Source organism: Halictus rubicundus, chromosome 13 (genome assembly GCF_050948215.1).
Source record: "Halictus rubicundus isolate RS-2024b chromosome 13, iyHalRubi1_principal, whole genome shotgun sequence".
Taxonomy (NCBI): Eukaryota; Metazoa; Arthropoda; class Insecta; order Hymenoptera; family Halictidae; genus Halictus; species Halictus rubicundus.
The window spans coordinates 7717578-7743253 of NC_135161.1; the positions used below are offsets into that span (position 1 = coordinate 7717578).

General features: G+C 39.3%; 2 protein-coding genes and 1 long non-coding RNA gene across 3 annotated transcripts in view; all 3 read right to left on the reverse strand.

Moving 5' to 3' along the window:
* Positions 1–145: 145 nt before the first annotated feature.
* LOC143360248 (uncharacterized) lies at positions 146–4131 on the reverse strand. The gene is made up of 2 exons (XR_013083237.1): positions 1381–4131; positions 146–1231 (listed from the first exon to the last, which is right to left on the reverse strand). It is a non-coding gene; the product is annotated as an uncharacterized LOC143360248 (long non-coding RNA).
* A 310-nt stretch (positions 4132–4441) lies between these two features.
* Positions 4442–17052, reverse strand: LOC143360244 (alkylglycerol monooxygenase). Its single transcript, XM_076798929.1, has 9 exons — positions 16431–17052; positions 14362–14486; positions 11448–11599; positions 11251–11354; positions 9082–9244; positions 7066–7217; positions 6127–6261; positions 5118–5228; positions 4442–4740 (listed from the first exon to the last, which is right to left on the reverse strand). Exons 1-9 carry the CDS (start codon positions 16551–16553, stop codon positions 4486–4488), a joined length of 1320 nt encoding a protein of 439 aa, XP_076655044.1. The 5' UTR covers positions 16554–17052; the 3' UTR covers positions 4442–4485.
* Positions 17053–21482: 4430 nt separating this feature from the next.
* Positions 21483–25676, reverse strand: part of LOC143360285 (agrin) — a 47311-nt gene continuing 43117 nt past the window's right edge. The window contains exons 3-9 of the mRNA XM_076798997.1: positions 24744–25053; positions 24472–24615; positions 24159–24329; positions 23896–24060; positions 23531–23653; positions 22979–23155; positions 21483–22867 (exon numbers count right to left, since the gene is read on the reverse strand). Of these exons, the coding sequence (XP_076655112.1) occupies positions 22636–22867; positions 22979–23155; positions 23531–23653; positions 23896–24060; positions 24159–24329; positions 24472–24615; positions 24744–25053 (1322 nt within the window). The 3' untranslated portion in view covers positions 21483–22635. The remainder of the gene's footprint in view (positions 22868–22978; positions 23156–23530; positions 23654–23895; positions 24061–24158; positions 24330–24471; positions 24616–24743; positions 25054–25676) is intronic.

Sequence of the window (25676 nt, forward strand, 5' to 3'; positions counted from 1 at the left end):
AATGTTACTCGCCGTATCCTATTTGTATAAAATAATACAGTGTTACATAAAAGAAGGAAAGAAAGAATGAAGGAAAGTAAGGGGAAGAGAGAAGGAAAGAAAAAAAAAAGAATAGAAGCGAGAAGTGACGATGCGTTGTCGAAAGTTTTCTTCTGTTTTTTGGCAGAGTCGTGTGTGTTCGTAAGTACGCTTTTTCGTAAGGTGTTGACACGTGTTTGTTCGCGAATCGATTTATAATAACCAGGCATCCGTTCTCGTTCGATTATTGATTACGATCGTGTGTTCACGGGACGAGGAAAGGAAAAACAAATTTATATTAAATTGAATAGAAGATTTTATACGCAAATTGTAATATTTAAGATTTTAAGAGACCCGGGAGGAAACAATTTAAGGGGATAAACCAATTTTTCTGTACTTAATCGTAAGGGGGGAGGAGAAGCAGAAAAAGAAGAAGAAGAAGAAAAAAATGGAACATCGTTTCGAAGCGCTGCTTTTTTTTTCATCAGCGGAAAGATAATACATGCGACCAAACTCGTTTTTTCCATTCTGATTGCCGACGAAACAGAGACGTTTCTAAACGAACAATATTGTCGACGTTGCGTGCCTTTCGGTTGCTTTCAGCACATGGCAATAACCGCTTGAACACTTCGTTGTCGCTCATTCTACCGTAAGAGACGCATGGCAATTTGCTTCCGACACGACGAGAACTCTATCATACATATATAGAATATTTTCTTGCCAGCGAAGACATTCAATGAATCGACGTTGCGTGCCTTTACGTTTCTCCCGAATGGCAATAATTTGTTAAGAACCCTCTTATTTATTGTTTCGCTGTAAGGGAATCTTATTTGAAGTCGCAGCTCCGACCGGACGCTCGACGAACTTAACAAATGTTTACCATTACCGTTCTCTAAATAACGAAGAATCTTAATAAATCGATGTTGTGTGCCTTTTCGTTCTGTTCGTTTTAACAAGGCGATATTCTTTGTTTCAAGCTTTGTTATATCTCGTTTTAAGTAGGAATTTTAGAGTTCTCACGAATTTCGCGAATTACCATTTTCTCACTGACGATGGACTCTACGAAGTCTGTGTTGTACGCCTTTCCGATCGTTTTATGAAGGCAATACATTTTTTTACGACTTTTTTATCTCTCGTTTTACTGTAAGAATATTATAGGAATTTTAGAGTTTTCACAAATTTCGCGAATTACCATTTTCTCACTGACGATGGACTCTAATACATCTGTGTTGTACGCCTTTCTGTTCGTTTTATGAAGGCAATTCATTTTTGTAAGCTTTGTTATCTCTCGTTTTAGTATAACATAGGAATTTTACAGTTTTGACAAATTTCGCGAATTACCATTTTCTCACCGACGATGACGGACTTTACTAAATCAATATTGTCGCCTTTCCGTTCGATTCAAGAAGGCAATTCATTTTTTTGCGACTTTGTTATCTCTCATTTTACTGTAAAAATATTGTAGGAATTTTAGTTTCGACAAATCTCGCAAATTACCATTTTCTCACCAACGATGGACTCTACTGAATCAGCGTTGCAACTTTGTTATTTCTTAATTTACCACAAGAAAATCATATCAGTCGAATCAATTCTAACAAACGTCCATTACCATTTTCTCACGAACGGAAGAATTTTGATAAATGTTGTGTGCCTCTCTGTTTCTTTTTTAAGAAGGCACAACAATTTTTTACGCTTTGTTACGTCTTATTGTGTAAGCAAATCACGAGAATCTCGTTTGTGTGTACCGCCGCTGCGAACAGACTGAAATCCGTCGAGGACCGTGCTTAAAAAATGCCGAGTCGGGCCATTATTTTGCCCGGACACTCGACAAGTTTTGCAAACGTCCATTTCCATTTTCTTGTCAGCGAAGTGACGTAGTAAATCGACGTTGCGCGGCTGTCTGTTTCTTTCGGGATGGCAATCATTTCTTAAAAACTTTGTTATTTCTCATTTCGCTCGGAGAAATGGCAATTTGCGCGACACCGTTTTTACCGCGACAGATTTTGCAATGTCCATTTCCATATTCTTGCTGGCAAAGAAATCCGATAAATCAATGCTGCGAGCTTTCCTGTTTCTTTGGGGGTGTGGCAATAATTTACTAAAAACATTGTTTTTTCGCTCGGAGAAATGGCAATTTGCGCTGCACTGTTTTTGCCTCGACAGAATTTGCAAATGTCCATTTTCACGTTCTTGCCGGCAAAGAAATTCAATAAATCAATGCCACGAGCTTTTCTATTTCTTTGGGGGTGGCAATAATTTATTCAAAACATTGTTATTTCGCTCGGAGAAATGGCAATTCGCGCGGCACTGTTTTTGCCTCGATAAACTTTGCAAATGTCCATTTTCACGTTCTTGCCGGCAAAGAAATTCAATAAATCAATGCCACGAGCTTTTCTATTTCTTTGGGGGTGGCAATAATTTATTCAAAACATTGTTATTTCGCTCGGAGAAATGGCAATTCGCGCGGCACTGTTTTTGCCTCGATAAACTTTGCAAATGTCCATTTTCACGTTCTTGCCGGCAAAGAAATTCAATAAATCAATGCCACGAGCTTTTCTATTTCTTTGGGGGTGGCAATAATTTATTCAAAACATTGTTATTTCGCTCGGAGAAATGGCAATTTGCGCGGCACTGTTTTTGCCTCGATAAACTTTGCAAATGTCCATTTTCACGTTCTTGCCGGCAAAGAAATTCAATAAATCAATGCCACGAGCTTTTCTATTTCTTTGGGGGTGGCAATAATTTATTCAAAACATTGTTATTTCGCTCGGAGAAATGGCAATTTGCGCGGCACTGTTTTACTTCGGCAGATTTTGCAAATGTCCATTTTCACGTTCTTGACGGCAAAGAAATTCACTGAATCAATGCTGCGGGTTTTTCCGTTTCTTTCGAGGACGATAGTAATTTTTGGAAAGTCTTTTTCATCGCTCCCTCGACTATTATTAAATGGGAATTCCGTATGAACGCATTACGTTCGAAAATCGAACTGTATCATCATCAGAAAAATCTCGGCGAGTTCGAGTCATCGTTTTTCTTGACGTCGACGCTCGATTTTCCGACGAAGAAACATTCCGTAAATTCAATTCAGATATAAACTATATATATATATAAATATATATACAATAAGAGACGAATGACGCCGTTGTACGTACTGTAAAGTTGTTCGAGTAACATCGTATTTGGTCACATTGTTATTATATAACAAAAAGAAAAAAAAATCTAGTCAATTGCTTGTTTAGCCGATACTCTATATTTATTAGCTCTATTTCTCGATCGATTTGTTTCGGAGACGCTCCAACGATGAAATCGACATGAAATAATACATTTAATGATAATAAACACCTGTGGGACACGTTTATAAGCAAACGCATGATTCTATCGATGACCCTCACATTGATCTCATTATCCGTGTCGTTATTTTTCTAATATTAATGTACGGGCAACCCTCGGACAACGCTAATTCCAGAAACAATTTACGTTCCATGCACAACTGCACGAACTTAAATAATTTTAACAACATTTTTTGATTGCATTCAAAATGCAATTTTGGATTACTATCGAAATGGAAATTACGGAGCTTCTTTTGCATGCAATATGATAATAAAAAAATCCAGTGACAAAAAATATTGACTTGAAATTTTCAGATGGTTTAAATATTTTACAGTGCAAGATATGCAGGAGTGAGTTTCTTCAGGGTGCACAAGAGTCCACTTTGTTCAATAAAATAACACATTAATTATCTCACGTTCAGAAAGACGTTGTCAACCATTTTTATCCACAGTAATTCTCCTTCGTTCTGCATGGTTCAGTTACAATGGAAGATGCAATAAATAAATTCGGGAAAAGTGTTATTTGAGGGTTGATGGAACTTCGAGAATCCCTATGAACTCTTATGACCTTCTATGGATTTCAAGTACCGTGTTACTCACGAGTTGCCTGTATTCGGTAAGTAAGCTCGCACGTTGATACAAAAATTCTGTTTTACAATACTTGTCGTACGCACAACGCAATTAAATAATGTACGGATTTACTATCATGTAAATTATGTTATGCGGCAAGAAGACAATAATATAATATATATATATCTCTCTACACACACATACACACATCCATCTATGTGTGTACGTTCATATACATATATTTATATATACATATAAATATATTGATATATACTTATATATTTAAATATATATGTATACATATATATATATATATATATATATATATATATATATATATATATATACATTTGTATTGATATACATTTATATATTTAAATATATTTATATATACATATAATCGATATATATATATATATATATCGATTATACAACTGCATTTATATATATATAAATGTATTCATACATACATATATAAATATATAATATTTATATAATATAAATATATGTATATATATATATGGATTATACAACTGTTCTTATCGGCACAGTAAAGCCGCGAGCGACTTTATTCCGTTCTAACAGTTCTTCTCGATCTAATTTCGCTAAGGAAACATAATACCCAAACGCAGCAGGATGCAACGTGTGCATAATACATGTATACATTTATTGAATTATATACCGTTGAATAACTTAAATAAACGATGCATCGGATCAGTTCCATCACGCCAGCGTACCTCGACTTGTCGAACAACAATCCGATCGTTGTCAACGCGAACAAATCGTTCGCGATCACCAGTCCCGAGGACAGGGACTTTGTGTCCTGCGAAATGACAATTTTTAATCATGCAAAATTTAGCACGGTACATCTACTACGGCGGAAAATACGTGGGCGGAGATACGTCCATTTTTTTTTCATGCAAATTTATTGCTGTAGGTGGAACAGCATAACGTATTTTTGCCAAAATATTGCATCTTTCCGAAGAATCCTTTTTTGAATGCGAAGAGTAAATTTTACAAGTTGTTCCAAAGATACTGAGTTAATTGTCATGTGCATTAGTGATAAAGAACACCACAATTTATATATTTATTATTATAGTTTTTTTTTGGTAAATATATTTTCAGTTGTGTCACTTTTCTTATGAATGAACGGGGAACGCGATTCGTTAATATTGAAATGAACAATAATGGAATGTTTACCTCGGCATCGTACAGCTGCATATGATGGTACAGAGCCATGCAGAAGTGCACGATTGCATAAAGATTTTGCCAGCCAGGCACGGACGTGTCGTACAGAATCCTAGACGTGACCTAGAAGAAGCAAGAAGCGACCATTAAAAACGAATGAGAGAGAGAGAGAGAGAGAGAGAGAGAGAGAGAGAGACGTTTTAGCGCTCATTAAAAAGCCGAGATTGTCTATGGTCGGCAATGTCAGTGTGCTCCTAATAGAAAAGCCGCTTCATAAAATCAAACCGGTTTACTCGATCATTCTCGTGATACATGCATAACCGGTACTTACGCGTGAGTTCGTTGTAACGCGTAAGTGTACCCGTGCATACCCAATGAATCGACGGAAACATTTATTCGGTGATATTTCAGCCTTTTTTTTCCAGCGCAATTCATAGTACGCGGAATAATCGAGCGATCATGTCCGCCATTAATCATCGCAAAACATTTTGATCGATAAAAACATTTTAACGATCGACAGCAAGAAGAGGATTTCACTCGTCGTTCATCATCGAGCTGTTTTTTTTTCGAATTAGCGCCTCTAGCCAATTGTTTAATAGTGTTGGAACCTTTTTCAGTTATGCGAACGCTTCACTCGCTCCGCTATTAATAACCGCTTTAATAACAAAATATCGTCTGCATTCAAATTGTAATAAGTGCCCGGTGATTTTTGGACGGGAGTGTACGCTTACTACAAGATATCTCGTAATTGGCAGTGAATGGGTTAATAAGCTTATCGATAAACGATCCGAAAAAGTTTCGATTGAATCAGTAATTCTACATATTTATTTGATAACACTCCATCTTCTTTATTTAATCCGTTTCGTTTAATTCGACTCATTCAGCCATTAACAATTGCATAGAATATTTTAATAATCACCAGCGAGAGACGCGAAAATGAATGAAATAAATTCCTGTCTGTCTTCGGATATTTTTAAATTAATTTGAAACAGTACAAATATTTAGAATAAAATGTCCTTACGTTGATTTTGTGCTCGTCGAGGCCCAAACGAGGCCCACCAGGGAACCAACTGGGCCCCTTCCAGATGACAGCCAGTTTGTCAGTTAGCGTCTGCATTTGTAAACTTTTCCGCAGCAATTGCACGTTGTAAAATATCTGCAAAAATATTTGAAGGTCCATAAACCGTTAAAAAACATTTTCTTATTTTTTTTTTTTTTTTTCGATCATACAAGTGCAACATTAATCATTTACTGTAATTTCCAGGAGAAGAGATCTACAGCGGATCCAAAAAATATTTCGAGAAATTTCCGATATTTGAACTGTGATAATTTAGTTAAAAAAAAAAAATAGTATAACAATATATCTGGACACGTTTTAAAGCCTCTACTTTTGCCATCCATCATACACGATCTACGTCACAACACGGACTTGAAGATTGGGCTTAGGTCACGATTTTACTGTATTTCTCAAAGCGACAATAATGTTAATAACTATATTGTCGCGAATGTTCAATATCGAGGTACAAACAGCACGACCGTGAATACGATTAAAGTGAATCATCGTGCAGATATTTTCGAACGCGAGAGAGAGAGAGAGAGAAAAAAGAAGAAGAAAGAGGAAAAAAGACCGGTGGAACACGTCTAATTATTTTGTAACGCGACGATACGAGACGGCACTTGATGTACGAGCTAATTATTCGAAATCGAAACGCGAATCCTCATTACAAACATGAGTCCGACGTGAACGGTTTAATGTCAATTGAATATCCCGCCGCGGTCTCGCCGCAATTTGCATATAAGTGATTCACACTTTATGTAACGGAATGATTGTGCGTTCGATCAGATACGCGCGCGCGGCTCGATGGACATATTATGCACGAGTTTAATAAGAGAAACAACGGTTAAACACTTGTATTTATGCGTGCGCGCGTGTGTATACCGCGGTCTGTGCACAGCTTACCTGCAAATACAGGGGATTAAACGATTGAGGACTGACAACCAAGCCGTAAATTATATCCTCCTTTTTATTCTCCTCCACGAACGTACCGAACAGCTTATCCCATATAATGAGAACGCCACCGTAATTCTTGTCCAGGCAGTACAAATTACAGCCTGCAAGTCGTTCCGAATAAATTATTACACGCCAGCACCGAATTATATAATTGCAACTATGCCTTACATCATTTGTTGTACGCAATCGATTCATTTATTTGCTAAGGTCTTTCGTATTTCGAATTACCGTCGCGCCGTGACTGGACCGACGATAGTCGCGTCTCTTGCAAGATGCAGGAGCCATTCGGCCATTTTTCTTTTGAACAATTTCTCGACTTTATGCGTTTATGGCAACAATGAGTAGGGCAAGGGACCCAATTACTGTGGGGGTACCACCTACTGTGCCTATATTAGTCGTACTTCTTTTTAAAAGCATGATGAATATTAAAACTAGGTTTGCGGAGCACTATTTTACATTGCTTTATAAAAATAACGTGAATGTATCTATCAAAATTTGTAGCGATATTTTTCAATTTGTTAAATTGGTAGATGCATCTTTACAATCTCATTATTCGTAAATTGACAATATTAGAATCCGTAATTTTGACTAGTCCCGTAAGTCTGGTGTTACAAAAGAGATGTATAACATATACAGGGTGTCCAAAAAATGTTGTACTTGGAAGGGGTAATTCCTGAGATCATTTGCAGTTACTTTTTCCTTTGCGAAAATGTTCTCCGCGGCTTCGTTAAGGAGTTATTAACGAAAAATACGGACCAATCAGAGTGCGGCTATAGGACCTCGGCGACAGGTCCCGCTGAGCGCGGCGTTGCCATTGGTTGAGTCAGAATCCGCCCGCTGTATCCGCGCCCTGATTGGTCACCGTTTTTCGTTCATAACTTGTTAACAAAGCCGCGGAGAACATTTTCGCAAAGGAAAAAGTTACTTCAAATGATGCCAGGAATCACTTCTTATAAAGAAATATAATAATTTTTGGATATCCTGTATAATTAACTGATTTTAAGAGAAAAAATTGAATATCTCCCTTGTAATATTCTAATAATAATATTTAATATTCAATAATCCGCGCCTATATTAAGTATAATTAATATAGACACAGTAATTGGGTTCCTTACCCTTTGCGAAACGCAAATTATTTGAGAATGTACAAATTGGCTGTTTTGTCGGAGAACATTATTTTTCAATTAATTATTTTCGCTGTGTTATGTGTGCAGTGTTCGCTAAGAATTAGTGTGCACGAAAAATTGCAATATTCGTAGCATTTCAATTAATTTGAGTCCATTATTTGATGAAAAAAAAAATATAAATTAATATTGATATAAATGATACAATTATATAAAATGATAAATTGATATTGATCAAAAAAATTATTAGAAACCATTAACCCAATTTCTACAATTAATCATCTAAATTAAATCATCATAATTAAAAATCTACAATTAACACAATTTCTGTGGGGGTACCAATTACTGCGCCAATATTAATTACACCTATTTTTAAAGCATAATGAATATTAAAAGAGAGAAATTACATTTGTTTCATTAAAATCAGTTAATATATGTTACAGATCTCTTTTTTATTATTCATTATGCTTTAAAAATAAGTATAATGAATATAGTAATTGGGTCTCTTGCCCTATATATTAATAGAAATTATTAAAAAACATTTAACCCATGCACTACCCTACGGTAGAAAACAGAAAAGAAATTAAAAATACTGTTTAGAGCCTCGATGCATCCGGTTGCATTCCTCAAATAATCTTCCGAATTAATATGAATAACAGATCGTGTAACTACTCGGGAAACATTAGATTTGCATATAAATGCGGAGCTGCAATAAAACAATGCAAGGGATTGTCGTTGAGGTAAACAACTGCAGGGACAAACGCGTCGATGCAACGATGCGACACAGCGTCCGAGACACGTGACATTGAATCGAAATGCAGAATCATCTGTAATCGCTTACCGTGATGCACACGATGATGTTTCGGGGTGTTGAATATTAATTCTAACGGGCCGAGGTCGTCGATGACTGTCGTATGAATCCATAATTGGTAGATCAAGTTGAATTGGTTGTGCACGATGAAATGCGACGGTGGTAGAACCAGGGCGAGGGGTAAGTAGAACATCTGCAAACCATAATTCTCGTTTGCGCATAGTGCTGCATCTGACAGATCATGTGTTCAACGCTAGAACCACCGAACAATAAATAATGTACGCTGCCATGTAATATTAAGACTGCATTCACAATGTTATTTACAATATTCACCATTTTTTATCGTAATAAGTGATAAAGAAATTCATGTTCGATGCATTTTTATAATTTCGCCAATTGCGGAAGGAAAAAATTAAGGATCAGCCATTTTGCTCGGTAGTTCTAGTACAGTTTAATTTGTTTTCTTGCGCAGTGCGGTAACGCAACAAACAAGCTGCATAATCAGGAATCCGTAAGAGACTCGATTGTACTTTCAATGGTTAATCGCCGACAACGACAATTTTCTAACTAGCATAATTACACACGACGAGATCCAGTCGCGTTTTGTTTTTTATTTTTTCGTGAAACGCACCGGCGAAACGGTAATTACACTGACGAGAAAAATTCAAATGCGGCTCTAATGAGTACTACATTGATGAATACTATTTACATGCAATCAGGAGCAAAAGTACCGACACACGTTTCCTTGAAAAGCGTCCTTTGATCGTTTTTCCGTTTACGTTTACGACATTTGCGCTGTCTAAACGCAGTCAAATTCGAATAAAAATGTTTATGTCAAAAGAGAGAATATGTACAGGACTGGGGCAACTAATAAAAATAAAAATGGCACGATTGAGACCATAGGAGCTGAAGAAATAGTTGTTAAACATTAAAGGACGGTTAAACTTTCACGATTGGACTGCGGATGTTTATGCAGAATAAAAATTTTTTACCTGAATTGCAACGAACTGAAGTCAAACAGAAACTTATTTTCTTTCTTATTATGTTTAGCAGATTGAAAATAATATAATAGTATGTTCAAAGTTTTCTAATATTTTTGCTACTTAAAATTACACCTACTAATTTTTGTCATAAATGCATAAAATCCGCAGTCTATTCATGATAAAATTGATCCAAGCGAAAATATTGTCCAATCAATTTTTCTTCAAATAAAGAGTGAACACAGAGGTTATGAAAATAAAAATGGCATAATGGAGAGCACGGAATCTAAAGAAACTATTCCTAAACATTCAAAGAATGTCTAAATTTTTGTTATAAAATTGAACCAAGGAAAAATCTCGTCCAATTACTTTTTCCAGGGGTCTGCATTAACAAAAATAAAAATGGTAAACTCGAGGACGTAAAACCTGAAGAAAATTGCTGCAACGCAGATTACGTTTAAATCTTCTTAATAAAATTGATTCAAGTAAAAATATTACTCAATTGCTTTAAGTTAAAATAAAGGGGTCCATCCACGCATTTTTATCAACAAAACTAAAAATGGTAGACTCGAGTACGTGAAGCCTGAAGAAAATTGGTAGAAGGCAGATTAATTTTAAATTTTCCTAATAAAATTACATCAAGTAAAGGTATTATTAAATTACTTTTTTTCTTAAATAAAGAGTGAATCCTCTGGTCTGCATTAACAAAAATAAAAATGGTAAACTCGAAGATGTAAATCCTGAAGCAAATTGCTGCAACGCAGATTACGTTTAAATCTTGTTAATAAAATTGAATCAAGTAAAAATATTACTCAATTGCTTTTAGTTAAAATAAAGGAGTCCATCCAGGCATTTTCATCAACAAAAATAAAAATGGTAAACTCGAGGAAGCGAATCGAAATGGTTGCAGTGCAGATTACGTTTAAATCTTGCTAATAAAATGGCATCAAGTGAGAACACAATCCGATTAATATCTCTGGAAAGAAAGATTAGCTGATCGAGTGCCAGTCAAGGGGATTGCAGAGTATTGCAGTTTGCAGTTATGCAGGCGGGTTCGCAATAGCAAATCGATCGCGCCCGCAATGTGCTGTTGCGGTGGTAAACACCCGCAGAATAATCCCGTGTGCAGTCTTGGGATCATTCTAGCTGGTATACTATGTATGTATTACGTAAAGACGACGTGTCTATAGTTAGGTATCGTAATACGAGCGATACTCACGAAATTACACCAGTGTTGCAAAATGGACTGCCGCAGACCAACCGCGAGAGTGAACTCCTCGCTGCTGTGATGTACTTGATGGTGACTCCATAAAAAGTGCACCTCTGGAAAACGGCCGAGAAGAGAAACACTATAAATTCGTCGACTAGATGGCTACGCGACTATTTCACACACATGGTTGATGATAGGAATTTAACCGTGGTTACTGCGGTGAACCCAATAGTAACAAAAATCCACGCCGACCGCGGTGATGCACCAGGTCCACGCCGAGTCCCATGGCAAGCTCCATAAACAATATCTCTCGTGGATCACTATGTACGCGTAATACTCTCCGCCACGGAACAAGATCCTGCAAACCACACCGAAACAACGTAGGGTAAGGGACCCAATTACTCTGGGAGTACCAATTACGGTGCCTGCATTAATTATACTTATTTTTAAATAAGTAACAGTATACTTATTTATGTACTCATGTCATGCAATAATTAGACTGCGGATCTTTATGCAAAATAAAAAATTTCTATCTGAATTGTAACAAACTATGCTGATATAAAAATTTAATTTCTTTCTTAATATGTTTCATAGATTGAGAATAATTTGTGCAAAATAAAAAACTTCTATCCGAATGGCAACAAACTATGCTGATATAAAAATTTAATTTCTTTCTTAATATGTTTGATAGATTGAGAATAATTTGTGCAAAATAAAAAACTTCTATCTGAATTGTAACAAACTATGCTGAAATAAAAATTTAATTTCTTTCTTAATATGTTTGATAGATTGAGAATAATTTGTGCAAAATAGAAAACTTCTATCTGAATTGTAACAAACTAAGCTGATATAAAAATTTAATTTCTTTCTTAATATGTTTCATAGATTGAGAATAATTTGTGCAAAATAAAAAACTTCTATCCGAATTGCAACAAACTATGCTGGTATAAAAATTTAATTTCTTTCTTAATATGTTTCATAGATTGAGAATAATTTGTGCAAAATAGAAAACTTCTATCTGAATTGTAGCAAACTAAGCTGATATAAAAATTTAATTTCTTTCTTAATATGTTTCATAGATTGAGAATAATTTGTGCAAAATAAAAAACTTCTATCTGAATTGCAACAAACTATGCTGAAATAAAAATTTAATTTCTTTCTTAATATGTTTGATAGATTGAGAATAATTTGTGCAAAATAGAAAACTTCTATCTGAATTGTAGCAAACTAAGCTGATATAAAAATTTAATTTCTTTCTTAATATGTTTCATAGATTGAGAATAATTTGTGCAAAATAAAAAACTTCTATCTGAATTGCAACAAACTATGCTGAAATAAAAATTTAATTTCTTAATATGTTTAATAGATTGGGAATAATTTGTGCAAGATAAAAAATTTCTATACGAATTGCAACAAACTATGCTGATATAAAAATTTAATTTCTTTCTTAATATGTTTGATAGATTGAGAATAATTTGTGCAAAATAGAAAATTTCTATACGAATTGCAACAAACTATGCTGATATAAAAATTTAATTTCTTTCTTAATATGTTTGATAGATTGAGAATAATTTGTGCAAAATAGAAAACTTCTATCTGAATTGTAACAAACTAAGCTGATATAAAAATTTAATTTCTTTCTTAATATGTTTCATAGATTGAGAATAATATAACAGTATCATTAAATTCTTCCAATGTTTTTGCAGTGTTCAATTACACCGACTCATTCTTGTCATAAATGCATAAAATCCTTTTTATATATTTTTTAATATATGTATACTTGTTTTTAAAGCATAATGAAGTATAACTAATGTAGGCACAGTGATTGGCACACCCACAGTAATTGGCTCCCTATACGCAACTCTCTTTTCACAGCGATTAATTCGTAGCCCTTTTCGTTAATTTGTGGATAATTTATAAACAAAATAGCACCATTACTTTCTGCACATTTACTCCACCTTATAAATAATGAAGGTACCTTCAATTTGGAATGGCTTGAATTTGTTACTGTCAATTAATTATGGGGCCACGAATTAATTTATTAGCTTTATTCGTGCAAAATGGGTATTTTGATTGCAAGTAGCAGAAGTTGTCCCTAAAATTATATAAATATTATATAAATATTCGGAGCCTAATTTCTGCAAGGTTTAACACGGTAAGTATCCTCCCACAAGGTAAGTAGCCTAATCGAAGGAGATTGTGATTTATCATTTGAATAAGAATTTTTTGACGGAACAAAATTGACTCGACTGTTTGTTGAAACCGATTCGTACGTATTCTTGTACTGCTTCTCGACGAGCAATAATTAAAACACGGGTCAACGCACCAGCTAAAAATACACGCGAAAAACAACTGTGCAGAAATAGATTTCGCTTCATTAAACGGAGCACCAGCCATTTCAGCCAGTTGCGAATGCTAAACGCGATGCAATCAGTCTTCTATTATAAATTAAAATGGTGCGTTTACCAATGCAAGAATGCGTGCGTATCATCAATTATTCTATATCCTCCAGTAGTTCGAAAGCAATTGGCAAAGGAACAATTTTTTAGACGACAATTTTACAAACGGAAAAAATTCGGAAAATTGGAAAATCTCATTAAAAATATTACAATATTAACGACTGGACTGCACAAATCTTTACACAAAATAAAAATGTTAAGCAATTTTCGCTGAATTAAAAATTGATTTCTTCCTTTAATTATTCTGGTAAGTTGGTTCAAGTCTACTGATAAATCATGCACAGGGGGTCTTCACGCGTTTATGGCACTCGTAGCAATTGCAAATCGGCGAGACACGTTGCCAAAAATACTAAGGGAATTCAGTTTCATTTTTCTTTTGTTTTTTATCTGGAAGCTCAAGTGGAACTTTTCATTTTGGTGACGAGGAAATCAATTCTTCCCTCGTTCTAAATTGCCTAAGAAAATAGGAATTCGCATAAAGACCGGCGTTTCTGCGAACGCGTGTCTGTCGCCGCAGCATTTCGTGCGTTTGCATACGCGTCGGCGCGACAGAGCGCAACGACTCTGCTCATGAATTATGCATGTGATTTAGGCGTCGAGGAGCAATAACAGTTGAACAATATAAAGCTACGTTCATCGCCGGTCATTTACCTATGCTTACCGGCCACTCTCGTGAAACAGCCAATGGGACAACGACGTCATCTGATCGTTCAGACGAAATTTCTTCTTCTTCGAGGTCAGTATCACTTGCTCCAGCACGATCAGTATGAAGAACGGTAGCCATACCTGCGCAGACGGTTTATCTTAATTCGATCGTAAACAACCTGCAACGAAGTGTGCACCGACGATTTCATTCGCCGACACTGCTACGCGTAATCGCGAAAACAAATCGTTTCTTTGATTAGAAATCACTATAACCGCGAGGACAGGCGAGACAAGTGTTTGTGCAAAATTAAAGATTTCAATAACACAGGCACAAATTAATTCGGCTTTGTCTTCGGATTTTCCATACACGTACAGTTACACGTACCAATCAAAATTCTGGATACAAAACAAAATTATAAATAATAATTGCGAGAACAGGGAATTAATTTGTTCAGCTAATATTTGCTCAAAATCCGCAGTCTAGCTATCGGTGTTAACTGATAGAATTTTTGAATCTAAACGGCACTAAACAAATGAAATAAATTAAATAGCGAACTTTAACCCAAGTGCGAAGTCCGGCGAACAGATCCAAGGATGCAGAAAGACAAAGTGTCGCTATCCGAGGAAAAATACAATCGGGAAACGATAATGCAATTGTCATCGATAGGACGAGCAACATTGCCCCGGGGCAATAGTTCAATGCATTCGATTAGAGCACAGAGTAACGATGTAGAATTTCTATTGTGTTGTGACACACATGCACACATACCGATAAAAGTAATGGCACAGTTAGATTTCAATTACGCTAATTCACAATTCGAAGACGATTATGTCTTTAACGGAGTACACATAAAATATTACATAAACGAATTCGATAACACTGTCCTACTAAAGTTGTAATCGAGCGAGCACATTTGTCCTCGCAAAAAATGGCTTTCGATGCACATCGTTCGTTTTACTCTGCCTCGCGATTAGATAACCTGCGATATACATAGCATTCTAAAATTGTAACAACTTATCGCTAATGTTTTTCGTAGAAAGAGGTGCAGTTAAACGTGCATAACACTATAAAAAAAAACCATAGTATTCAGGACAGTCTACAGAAACATACCCCAACAAAAATCATACGCGTGTCTTCCACCGCTGAAGCACAACGAATTCTAAAACTTCAGAAACGGTAAAAGAAAAGAACGACTGTCACACTCGCGTTCGGCGCACTAATCGAGTATAACAATATTATAAAAAATACCATAGTATTCAGGACAGTTTACAGAATCACCCCCCACAAAAATCATCTACATATCTTGCGCCGTTGCAGCACAAAAAATTGTGAAACTTCAGAAATGGTAACAGAGAAGAACGACTGTCAAATTCGTATTCGGCGCATTGAATGTCCATAATACTATTATTTAAAAAATACCATAGTATTCCGGACAGTCTACAGGATCACCCCCCACAAAAATCATCTACATATCTTGCACCGTTGCAGCACAAAAAATTCTGAAACCTCAGAAATGGTAACAGAGAAGAACGACTGTCAAACTCGCGTTCGGCGCATTGAATGTCCATAATACTATTATTTAAAAAATACCATAGTATTCAGGACAGTCTGCAGAATGACCCCCCACAAAAATCATCCATGGATCTCCCACCGTTGCAGCACAAAAAATTGTGAAACTTCCGAAACGGTAACAGAGAAGAACGACCGTCAAACTCGTATTCGGCGCATTAAAAGTGCGTAACACTATTATTTAAAAAATGCCATAGTATTCAGGACAGTCTGCAGAATGACCCCCCACAAAAATCATCCATGGATCTCCCACCGTTGCAGCACAAAAAATTGTGAAACTTCAGAAACGGTAAAAGAGAGAAACAACGATGAAACTCGCATTCGGCGGATCGAGAGAGATCGAGATCTAGAAGAATGAAGTGTCGGCTATCTGAACGCGTAAAGAGAAGCTCGAATTCGTGTATCTGGAGCACGCAGATAAGACTGCACCTTTGACCGAACGTTTCCAGCGCGGCGTCGCGACGTGTAATTTGGTTGCGGCGCGGACCAGCGAAAGTAGCGGATTAATTAATTACCTGCCGATGATAGTCGGGCACCTGATGGGGAAACTGGAAGATCGTTTCGCACGGGTTCACGAGATAGAAAAGCTTGCCGGCGTTCCAGAGCGGCCCGAGAAGATCGACGCGCGAGACGTTCATTTTCTGCACTGGCACCTAAACGCCGGGGTCTCTTCTCTCTGTCTCTCTCCGAGCTGTTTGCGGGTTTCGGTTGCTCCGGTGCAGCCGGTGCTATCCGCGATCATCAGAGGAGAAAAAGAGTCGACAACAGACACACGCTGAACTATGCCGACACCATCGGGACAACACTGTTTTCAATCATCGCGCGGCGGCATGCACGCATCGTTTATATATGTATGTTCGCGTCGCGGGACCGAGGACACGTGAGTATGCGCGCGCGATGTCTCTTTCACGGCCGTACAGTGATAAAGGCGCGACAATGAAGATACAATCGAGCCTGTCCCGCCCCCGATTCGTCGCTAATTAATCCATTGACCTGTTAACGAACCGCGGCATCCCGCGCGAGCCTCTTCCCTCGCGAGACCGAATTTCTTAACAGTCGAGATCGACTTCACAGCTAAAATAGTTCAAAGATTGTAGCAATTAATATTTAAACTGCGGATCGTTATGCAAAATAAACATTTTCTACCTGAACTGCAACAGACTGGAGTGAAATAGAAATTTATTTAATTTCTTAATATGTATAATAGGCTGAAAATAATGCAACGGTGTTTTAAAATACGCCATTTTTGTCATAAATGCATAAAATCCGCAGTCTATTAATATTCTATACTGCAGATGAGAGAGTCCTCAGGGTCTCGTCGGCCCTGCCGCTCAAATTGACAAATGATCTTTGTTTCAGACAAACAAAATCTCAAGGAAACCGTGGGTCAAATATTATTATTTCTCAATCGTTGATTTTTTAGAATGTTTATTCCGTAAATACGGTTATTTAACGACAAATGCAACAAATTCGTTAATTGCATCATGAATCTTGTTCGAGATATAGGAAAATAGAGTGCAAAGAAGAAAAATAGAGACATGTTGTTGTTGTTGATCGTAAGCATTGAAGTGGGATGCAAACTAAAATAAAATGGAGTGCAGGGAGAACGAAAAATGTTGTCGATCTTAGTCAATTGTTAATTCAGAAGTGGCGAAATTAGAGCTTGTTTTACCAAGCGGAGGAACGAGAAAATTGTTTAAATTTTGCATCAATTTGTCACGTAAAATCGCGTACTGTCCTGTTGTACGATGGCACTAAAAAAAAAGGAAAATGAGTGAGGAACGTGGGGGGTTAATTATGAACCACACTCTTCCCAATCTGTGAGCTTTAGAGCGCCATTTTGCCTCAGGAAAAATGGCAACGCAAGAAAATGCTCGTATTAATAGATATACCCATATGTTATAATAGATATGCCCATTCAACATTATTACAATTCGCCATTATTTTGTTATAAAAGTAACAAAAATCTACCCAAATTATTAGCCATTTTACGATATATACCCAAAGAAATAAATTTGTTGAATAATTCACTAGGTGCAGAGGGCACTAAATATGCCTATTCTACATTACTTTATAAAAATAGAACTAACGATATAAAAATAACAAAAATGTGTCTACCCAAATTAGTAGCCATTTTACAATATATAATTCCTCATGGATGTATCTTCAGAATCTTAATAATTGTGAATTAAAAATATTAGAACCCGCCATTTTGACGGGTCCCGAAAACCTAGTATTAAAGAAGATCGATAATATTTCTATTTTATTTTTGCCAGGAAGCATCAGTACAAACACGATACAAATGCTTTCCTGCCGATAATTGCGTGCAGATTATGTTTCTCTCTTTCTCTCCCGATTCTCTTGGCTGCTTGAATATCAAAAACAAAAACGATAAGAAAGACAGAAGTTGCGAAAAGAGCTCGCGAAGCGGACCATCGTGGTACACCACTGCAACGCGAGCCGATGCAAGCCAGTGCAAGCCTCCGGTATGTCAGAGAGTGCACTGGCGGCAGACGGGGTGTTTCATAACGTGCATTAATTATTCGCGCGACAGTGGACAAACCGATAAATTGTTATTGCCATGCGTGAGTCCCCTGCAAAAATTCTCCGTGTTCGATAATTAAATTCCTGCCGACCCGGACAAGCATGATTCTGATCTCGTGCATCTCACTATAAATGGAATCGTTATCTTATCGGTTATTGTCGAAACTTTGGCTCGGCTCGATCTTCTCCTCGCTTTGCAATTAATTTTCGCGCGAGACTCGCTCGCCTCGGCTCCAATTATCGAAATTTTATTCGATTAATGTTTTCTACTGTGTTGCGTTGTAATTTGACTGGCGGTTAATTAATGGATCCGAATTTTTTGGATAATTGCATTTACATTCGTGTAGCGTAATTGTATTATTCGGAGAAGTATGTGTTCCGTGTACTTCAATTTCGTAATGGAGGCTCGCGATACAGTATTTTCTTGTCACAATCGCATCATTCTGATCCCCTTTAATCCTATTCCCATCACCCCCCCTGTCATTCTGTATTTACACGAGATAACGAAGAATAAATTCAATATAATAATTTTATTTGCTGGTATGGTAATCCAGAGCATGACCCTAAAAGCTACCAGTGTCAGATAAAGAAAGACGCTCCGTAATCAGCCGGCTTAATACGCCACAAGATAGGATTTTAGTGTCACTGTTACGCTTAAAAGGTTTCCTTTCGCGTTCAGCGAATGTTCAAACATTTGGTCGTTTCGTTCCAATGTTCTGTCTGCTTTGAAAACATATTTTTTACTGAAAAATCTTCGATTAAGTGGTTATTGTTGTGTCGTCATTGTTTATTTGTAATGCTTATTGAAATATTTATTTTGAACAATATCGTCAACTAGAACATGCCGAACAATACTTATTTTCATTACGCTTGGTACTTGTATATTAAATGCAGATGAAGTGTAGACATTGAAAGTCTATTTCAAAAATGTATTTCCCCTCTTCACTATACTGTCATTTCTTTAGTCCGTTTACTCGTATATTCTCTGTTTAAGCAACTTAACACTTCATATTAAAAAAGGCTACTTAATTGAAGATAATAATTAATAACGAAAGCTTTTTTATATATCGGAACAAATGATTTTTGCCGCAGATCCCATAAGATGCAAGGTAAATTCCGGCAAGATTCATTTGCTCTTGCTAAACCTCCGTACAGCGCCAATTCGTGCAGCGGAGAAATGCTGAAACTACTCGATAAATTTTACTCGACGGATAAACGATCGACTTACCATGAGTGCCATCTAGCGGTGACACTAGAAAACACTAATTAAGAAAAACCTAAATAACTCGGAAATTAGTGGCTCAAAATTGATGTTCTTAGGCCCAAAATACTCGCAGTGTACAAACGCATCGAACCTATATCACAAAAACCTATTATTATGGCTAGTTATGGTATTCTCGGAAATAGCTTGCCGACGGACACTGAAACGCTCTCGCCATCTAGCGGCTAAACGGTCGAACTAAACGATACATAACAGATGTCAGTAAATGGACAAGTCAACAGAAAATATTAATAAATAAGTTGTTCGCCACAGATTCCGTCCGAAAAAAATATACGCGTGTTCCTAAGAGTTGAAAGAATCCGTGGTAAATTAATTAATTAATTAGTCAAGCGATAATAAATTAAAAATGAGTATTTGGTACAGGTGCGAATGATTCTTGCCGAATTGGCTGTTGCATCTTATGGAAACAGCGGTAAGTATTATTTGCTCTTGCTAAATCTCCGCACAGCGCCAATTCATGCAGCGGAGAAACACTGAAACTACTCGACAAATTTTACTCGACGGATAAATGATCGTGTAGGAGTGTAATATATTTCTCCAAATAAAAGACGTGTTATCTCTTTCAGTATTTATTTTAATCTGAAGCTATTTGTTTTGTAAATAATTTTTGTTGGTAGGAAACCAAAAACAAAATAAATGTTAACAACTATATATAAACAAATTAATCGATACAGAAATCTACATTATCTACAACCGCCACAATCGACACACCACTGGTGCCACCTAGCGGTGACACTAGAAGACATTAATTAAGAAAAACCTAAATAACTCGGAAATTAGTGGCTCAAAATTGATGTTCTTAGGCCCAAAATACTCGCAGTGAAAAAATGCATCGAACCTATATCACAAAAACCTATTATTATGGCTAGTTATGGTATTTTCGGAAATAGCTTGCTGACGGACACTGAAACGCCCTCGCCATCTAGCGGCGAAACGGACGAACCAAACGAAACATTCCAGACTGTGATAAATCCAGTACAATAAATAAAAAAAGGAAAATGTGTTTAGGCAATCGTTAATAACTAATTAATTTGCTACGAATTCTTTGAACCCTTCTGAATACGCATATATTTTTTTTTGGACAGAATCTGTGGCGAACTAATTAGTTATTAATCATTTTCTGACGGCTGTTATGTATCGCTTAGTTCGACCGTTTCGCCGCTAGATGGCGAGGGCGTTTCAGTGTCCGTCGGCAAGCTATTTCCGAAAATACTACAACTAGCCATAAAAATGGGTTTTTGTGACATAGGTTCGATGCATTTTTTCACTGCGACTATTTTGGGCCTAAGATTATCAATTTTGAGCCACTAATTTCCGAGTTATTTAGGTTTTCCTTAATTAGCGTTTTCTAGTGTCACCGCTAGATGGCGGCATGGTAAGTCGATCGTTTATCCGTCGAGTAAAATTCGTCGAGTAGTTTCAACGTTTCTCCGCTGCACGAATTGGCGCTGTACGGAGGTTTAGCAAGAGTAAATAATACTTACCGCTGTTTCCATAAGATGCAACAGCCAATTCGGCAAGAATCATTCGCACCTGTACCAAATACTCTCTTTTAATTTGTTATCGATTATCTAATTATTTTTTGCGCGATTCTAGCCGGTTTGCTCTGTATGCTATAAATGCGGTATTGTCTGTTTAACAATCTACCATGACGAAAGTACTTTTTATTATGTATCATCAATATTACTATAGACATCGACTTTTTCAGTGAGGCTGCGTAAGAAGTTTCGTTGTTACGATATTGATATTTTACACCCTAGTTAAAGAACTGTCCACCGAAATTGCAAAGATTAAATTTTCGGGAATACCAGCATCGAAATACATTTCATTAGAAATGTATCGAGATTGACCGCGTGCAGTCACGCCCGTAAGTATTGACACAACGGTTTACCTTAAAATATCCGTATATTATATTTTATTATTGACATTCGAAGCACGTGTGTTAGTTAGTGTCGATACAAAGAGAAGGATCGTCTCGTGTTCGATAAATAAATTAAGGATACGATGACAAAGAGTAAAAATCGTAATACGAATAGGCATCGCAACGTCGTAGGGTCGATACAAGTAGCTAAATAGTGTCCTTGCGATTAGAGTAGGACCTACACGTGTCCCGGAATCTTCATGTTACTGTAGCGGCAGCGAGAAAAGAGAAGGAACGACGCAACGACAATGGAATAATTAATAATAATAGTAATAATAATAATAATAATATAAAATAATAAAAATAATAATACTAAAATAAATAAAAATGATTGTACGGGCGAGCACGTGGCGAAGGAAATTAAAGGAGCTACGGGCGATCGATCTGCTGTCGCGAGATTCGTACCGAAATAAATACAGGCTGCCAAACGACGCTCGCGCACTCGTCAAAATCGGCTTCTGTCCGCGAGATACGCGTCCCGATCCGATCGTTGATCTCGGGAACGACTCCCGAGGTAATTTTCCGATCGATTCCGGCGCTCTCCTCTCAAAGTTTCGACCCGATTTGCTCTCGCGACGACGTGGGACAGAGCGCAGGATCGATCGTCGATCGGGACACGATCGGTTCTGGAAACGATGGAGATCCAAACCGGGCGGGCATCATGCCCCAATCTAGCGCGACCCGACTGAAAACCGTTCGACGAAAAAAATGGTTTTTCGGCCGACAGAGACGTTCGCCACTACGTAATTTCGTGGCGGTTTCGCGAGGTTCATCGAATTCCGTTTCAAGACGACCGGGCGACAGCCGAAAATTCCGGTTGGCCGAAGGACATTGTCCCGATCGTTATCGTTTTTACTCAGTTCTGATATTTTTGTTACGTTTTCGTTTTCGTCGAGCTGTCTTGAAACGAGTAGACGTTCGAAAGAATATTTTTCTACAGAGGCTTCCTTGTGGATAGAGACCGATAGAGGCTTTAATACAGATAGTTCTTCGGCTCCTCCGTCGGTTGGCCGCAGACACCGTGGTACTTTTTCTTGACTAATTTTCGGCTGCGGCAGTTCTCGATCTCGAGGAAGCACTCGTTGCTGTACGTCATCCCGTCGGTGCCGCAAACGGGGTCGTAGTAGGGCGGGCAAATCTTCTGGCAGCCGCGGAACAGGAAGCCTTGCATGCATCTCTTCATCGGCACCACGTACACGTGTTTCCTGTACAGACATCAGTCGCGTTAAAAGCATCTTCAGCCGAAGAACCGCTGCTACCATGTGTCGAGGGATCGCTGCGATAACACGCCACGATCTCTCCGATAGACAGCTTACCCGCAGTTGTCCCTCTTCATCTCGCACTCGTTGCGATAGAACTTGTTGTCGGAACCGCAAACAAATTGGCGCTCCCCGCTGCATATCTGGTTGCAGAGCGCGGTGGTGCGACAGTGTTGCGCCGGAACTTGAACCACCCTCTGACCGCACGTCTCGCGCTGCAGATGGCAGATGGACCTGCAAGAGGAGGGAATCAAGCGCGCGTGATCAATCCCGAGGGGCACGAGGCAAACGAGGGCCTCCGCCGAGAGAATTAGGAGAATCGAGGGACGTCGAGTGGCGACCCGACGATGAGGAGCTTTCTAGGGCGCCCGGAGCCGATTGAAACTATTTCAAACGATTGTCGTCGCGGCGGAACGCGCGCACGCGGCAATCATCTCGAACGAGACAGAACCGGCGCGGGGTGGACAGAATTTTTCGTCCGGGGGACATAATAGCGGGGGTCAGCGGAGAAGGTTTTTCGTAGACGAGCGACCGTCGGTGATTCGCGCGAGCTCCTTCAAACTCTCGGCGCCGGACGTCCTGGAATCCGAATAACGCTCTTTTAATCACCGGTAAACGTTCCCGTCGCTTCCACAAACTGGTTCCTCGGGCACGTTGCTGCAGTCTTCGGGGCAGTGTTCGGCTCCCCTCAAGGTCGTGCACTCTCCGACGTGAGCCAGCTGAATGCCCTTTCTGGAAAACGCAACCGTGGTTGAACAACGCGTGATCGACGCATCGTTCAGCGACGCACAAGCCAGAGCCCAGCGTTCATCACGCGGTAATTGCTTCCTGCAACACCTATCGCGCTCCGTCTCGCCTCTCTCCCTCTCTCTCTCTCTCTCTCTCTCTCTCTCTCGACTCTTTCTTTCTGTTAGCTCGCGGAGACGCGGAGAACGAGAAGGAGAGGGACGAGGCAGCGCGCCCGGAGTACTTACAAGCAAATGGCGATGTTCAAGTGACACTGATTCGTATAAGTGTTCGCGTCGCTGCCGCAAACTGGATCCACCTCGTCCCCGCACCGTTGCTGCTGCTTCATGCACTTGTTCAGCCTCGGCTGACACTTCTCGAAGTCCACCACGCTCACCTTTCTCCTGGCTTGCCTGCTCGAGAACAACGAATCGTTAGATGAGACAAAACAAAAGATTCGTTTAGGTTTTTGGAGGGGGGAGGGAGACTTATCCAAGCTTTGCAAACCGACCCGCAGTTAAGCATCTGAAGCTCGCACTCGTTCCGGTAGATGCTGCCGTCCGATCCGCAGGTCGGCGATTCCGCCTCGTTCTTGCAGTCCAGGGGACAGGCGGTCGACTGGCTGCCGGCCGTTCGCTCCTGCGACACGCAGAACGACATCGGCACCTCGAACACGTGCTTGCTGGAAGAAACGCGACATCGTGCTGGATTTCGTCAGAGCATCTGAGTATCGCAGTTCGTTTTGCTAGGTTATGTCGGGGCAGCAGGTCGCTGCCGCGCAGCGCCGCGCCGTGACGTGACGTGACGTGACGTGACGTACTTACCCACAGTTCTTCGCTCGCATTTTGCAGGTGTTCGAGTAGAGGATGCCGTCGCTGCCGCAAGCCGGCTTGGCACCTCGCCAGCAGGACTCCCGACAGTGTCTGGTGGTCTGGCAATGCTTTTTGTTGGTGCGCACGACTCCTTGCCTGCGGGCCCACGGAAATTACATTGGCTAATTTTGTTAGTCGCAACCCGGTCGTACAAAGAGAGAAATAGAGATAGAGGCGACAGTAAAACCTGGCGACACGAAGGAGCTAAATTGCCCCGTACGTACCCGCAGGTGAGCAGCTTCATCTGGCACGTGGACTTGTAGACGTTGCCGTCGCTTCCGCAGATCGGCCCGTCGAGCGGTGCGAACTCGCACGAGACCGGACAGTTCTCCCTGTGCGCGGAAATGTTGTTGCAGGAGCCCAGGTGGGACAGCTCGATGCCGACTCGGCAGATCTCGACCCTGAGCATGCACTTGTTCAGGTACGTGCGGCCGTCGGTGCCGCATACCGGATCCTGATCGCCCGAGCAACGATGCTCGCACTTGCTACCGGACGACCTCAGGCAAGCCGTCTTCTCGGTGGCCACGGTCACGCCTGCGCAATTTGTAAACCGCCGATAATTACCGGTCCCTACGAGACCCTCCTCGACCTGCCACGACCGGTCCCGGTCGTTTCGATCGACACAAGCAATCCTTCCTTCCTTCCTACGCTCCACGCGCTAATAGATTATCATTAACCCCTCGCGCCGTGCGATTTTCCACCGCGGCCGCAACTCGGTTGTACGGCGCGTTTCACAACGCTCGTTCGGCGTCCATTCCGACTACATTGACACTCAAAGACCGAGCACCTCGAAAGCTAGAATTCTATTTCGACCGAACAGCACGGATTATGTTCGAGGGATCCTCGAGGTTAGGGTACCCTGCGTGCCTCACCAGAAGTCCCCTGACAGGACCGCGGCTGTAAGTCGTCCGATTGGGTCATCCACAGGAACTTTCGGTTCTAGTTGAATTATTGGCCAAAGTGTGTGACGTCAAGGCCTAATCATTGGGTACCAGCGAGGACCCCTCTTGCCCCTGTGCCATCTCGAAGGACTTCTTATGAGGCAGGGACACTACAGTGAATTCTCGTTACGAGTCAGTGATAACCTTTCGATTTGGAGTCAGTGGAACTACCCACACCACAGCGATGAAGGGCCGAGAGCCGTCTCTCGAGGTACG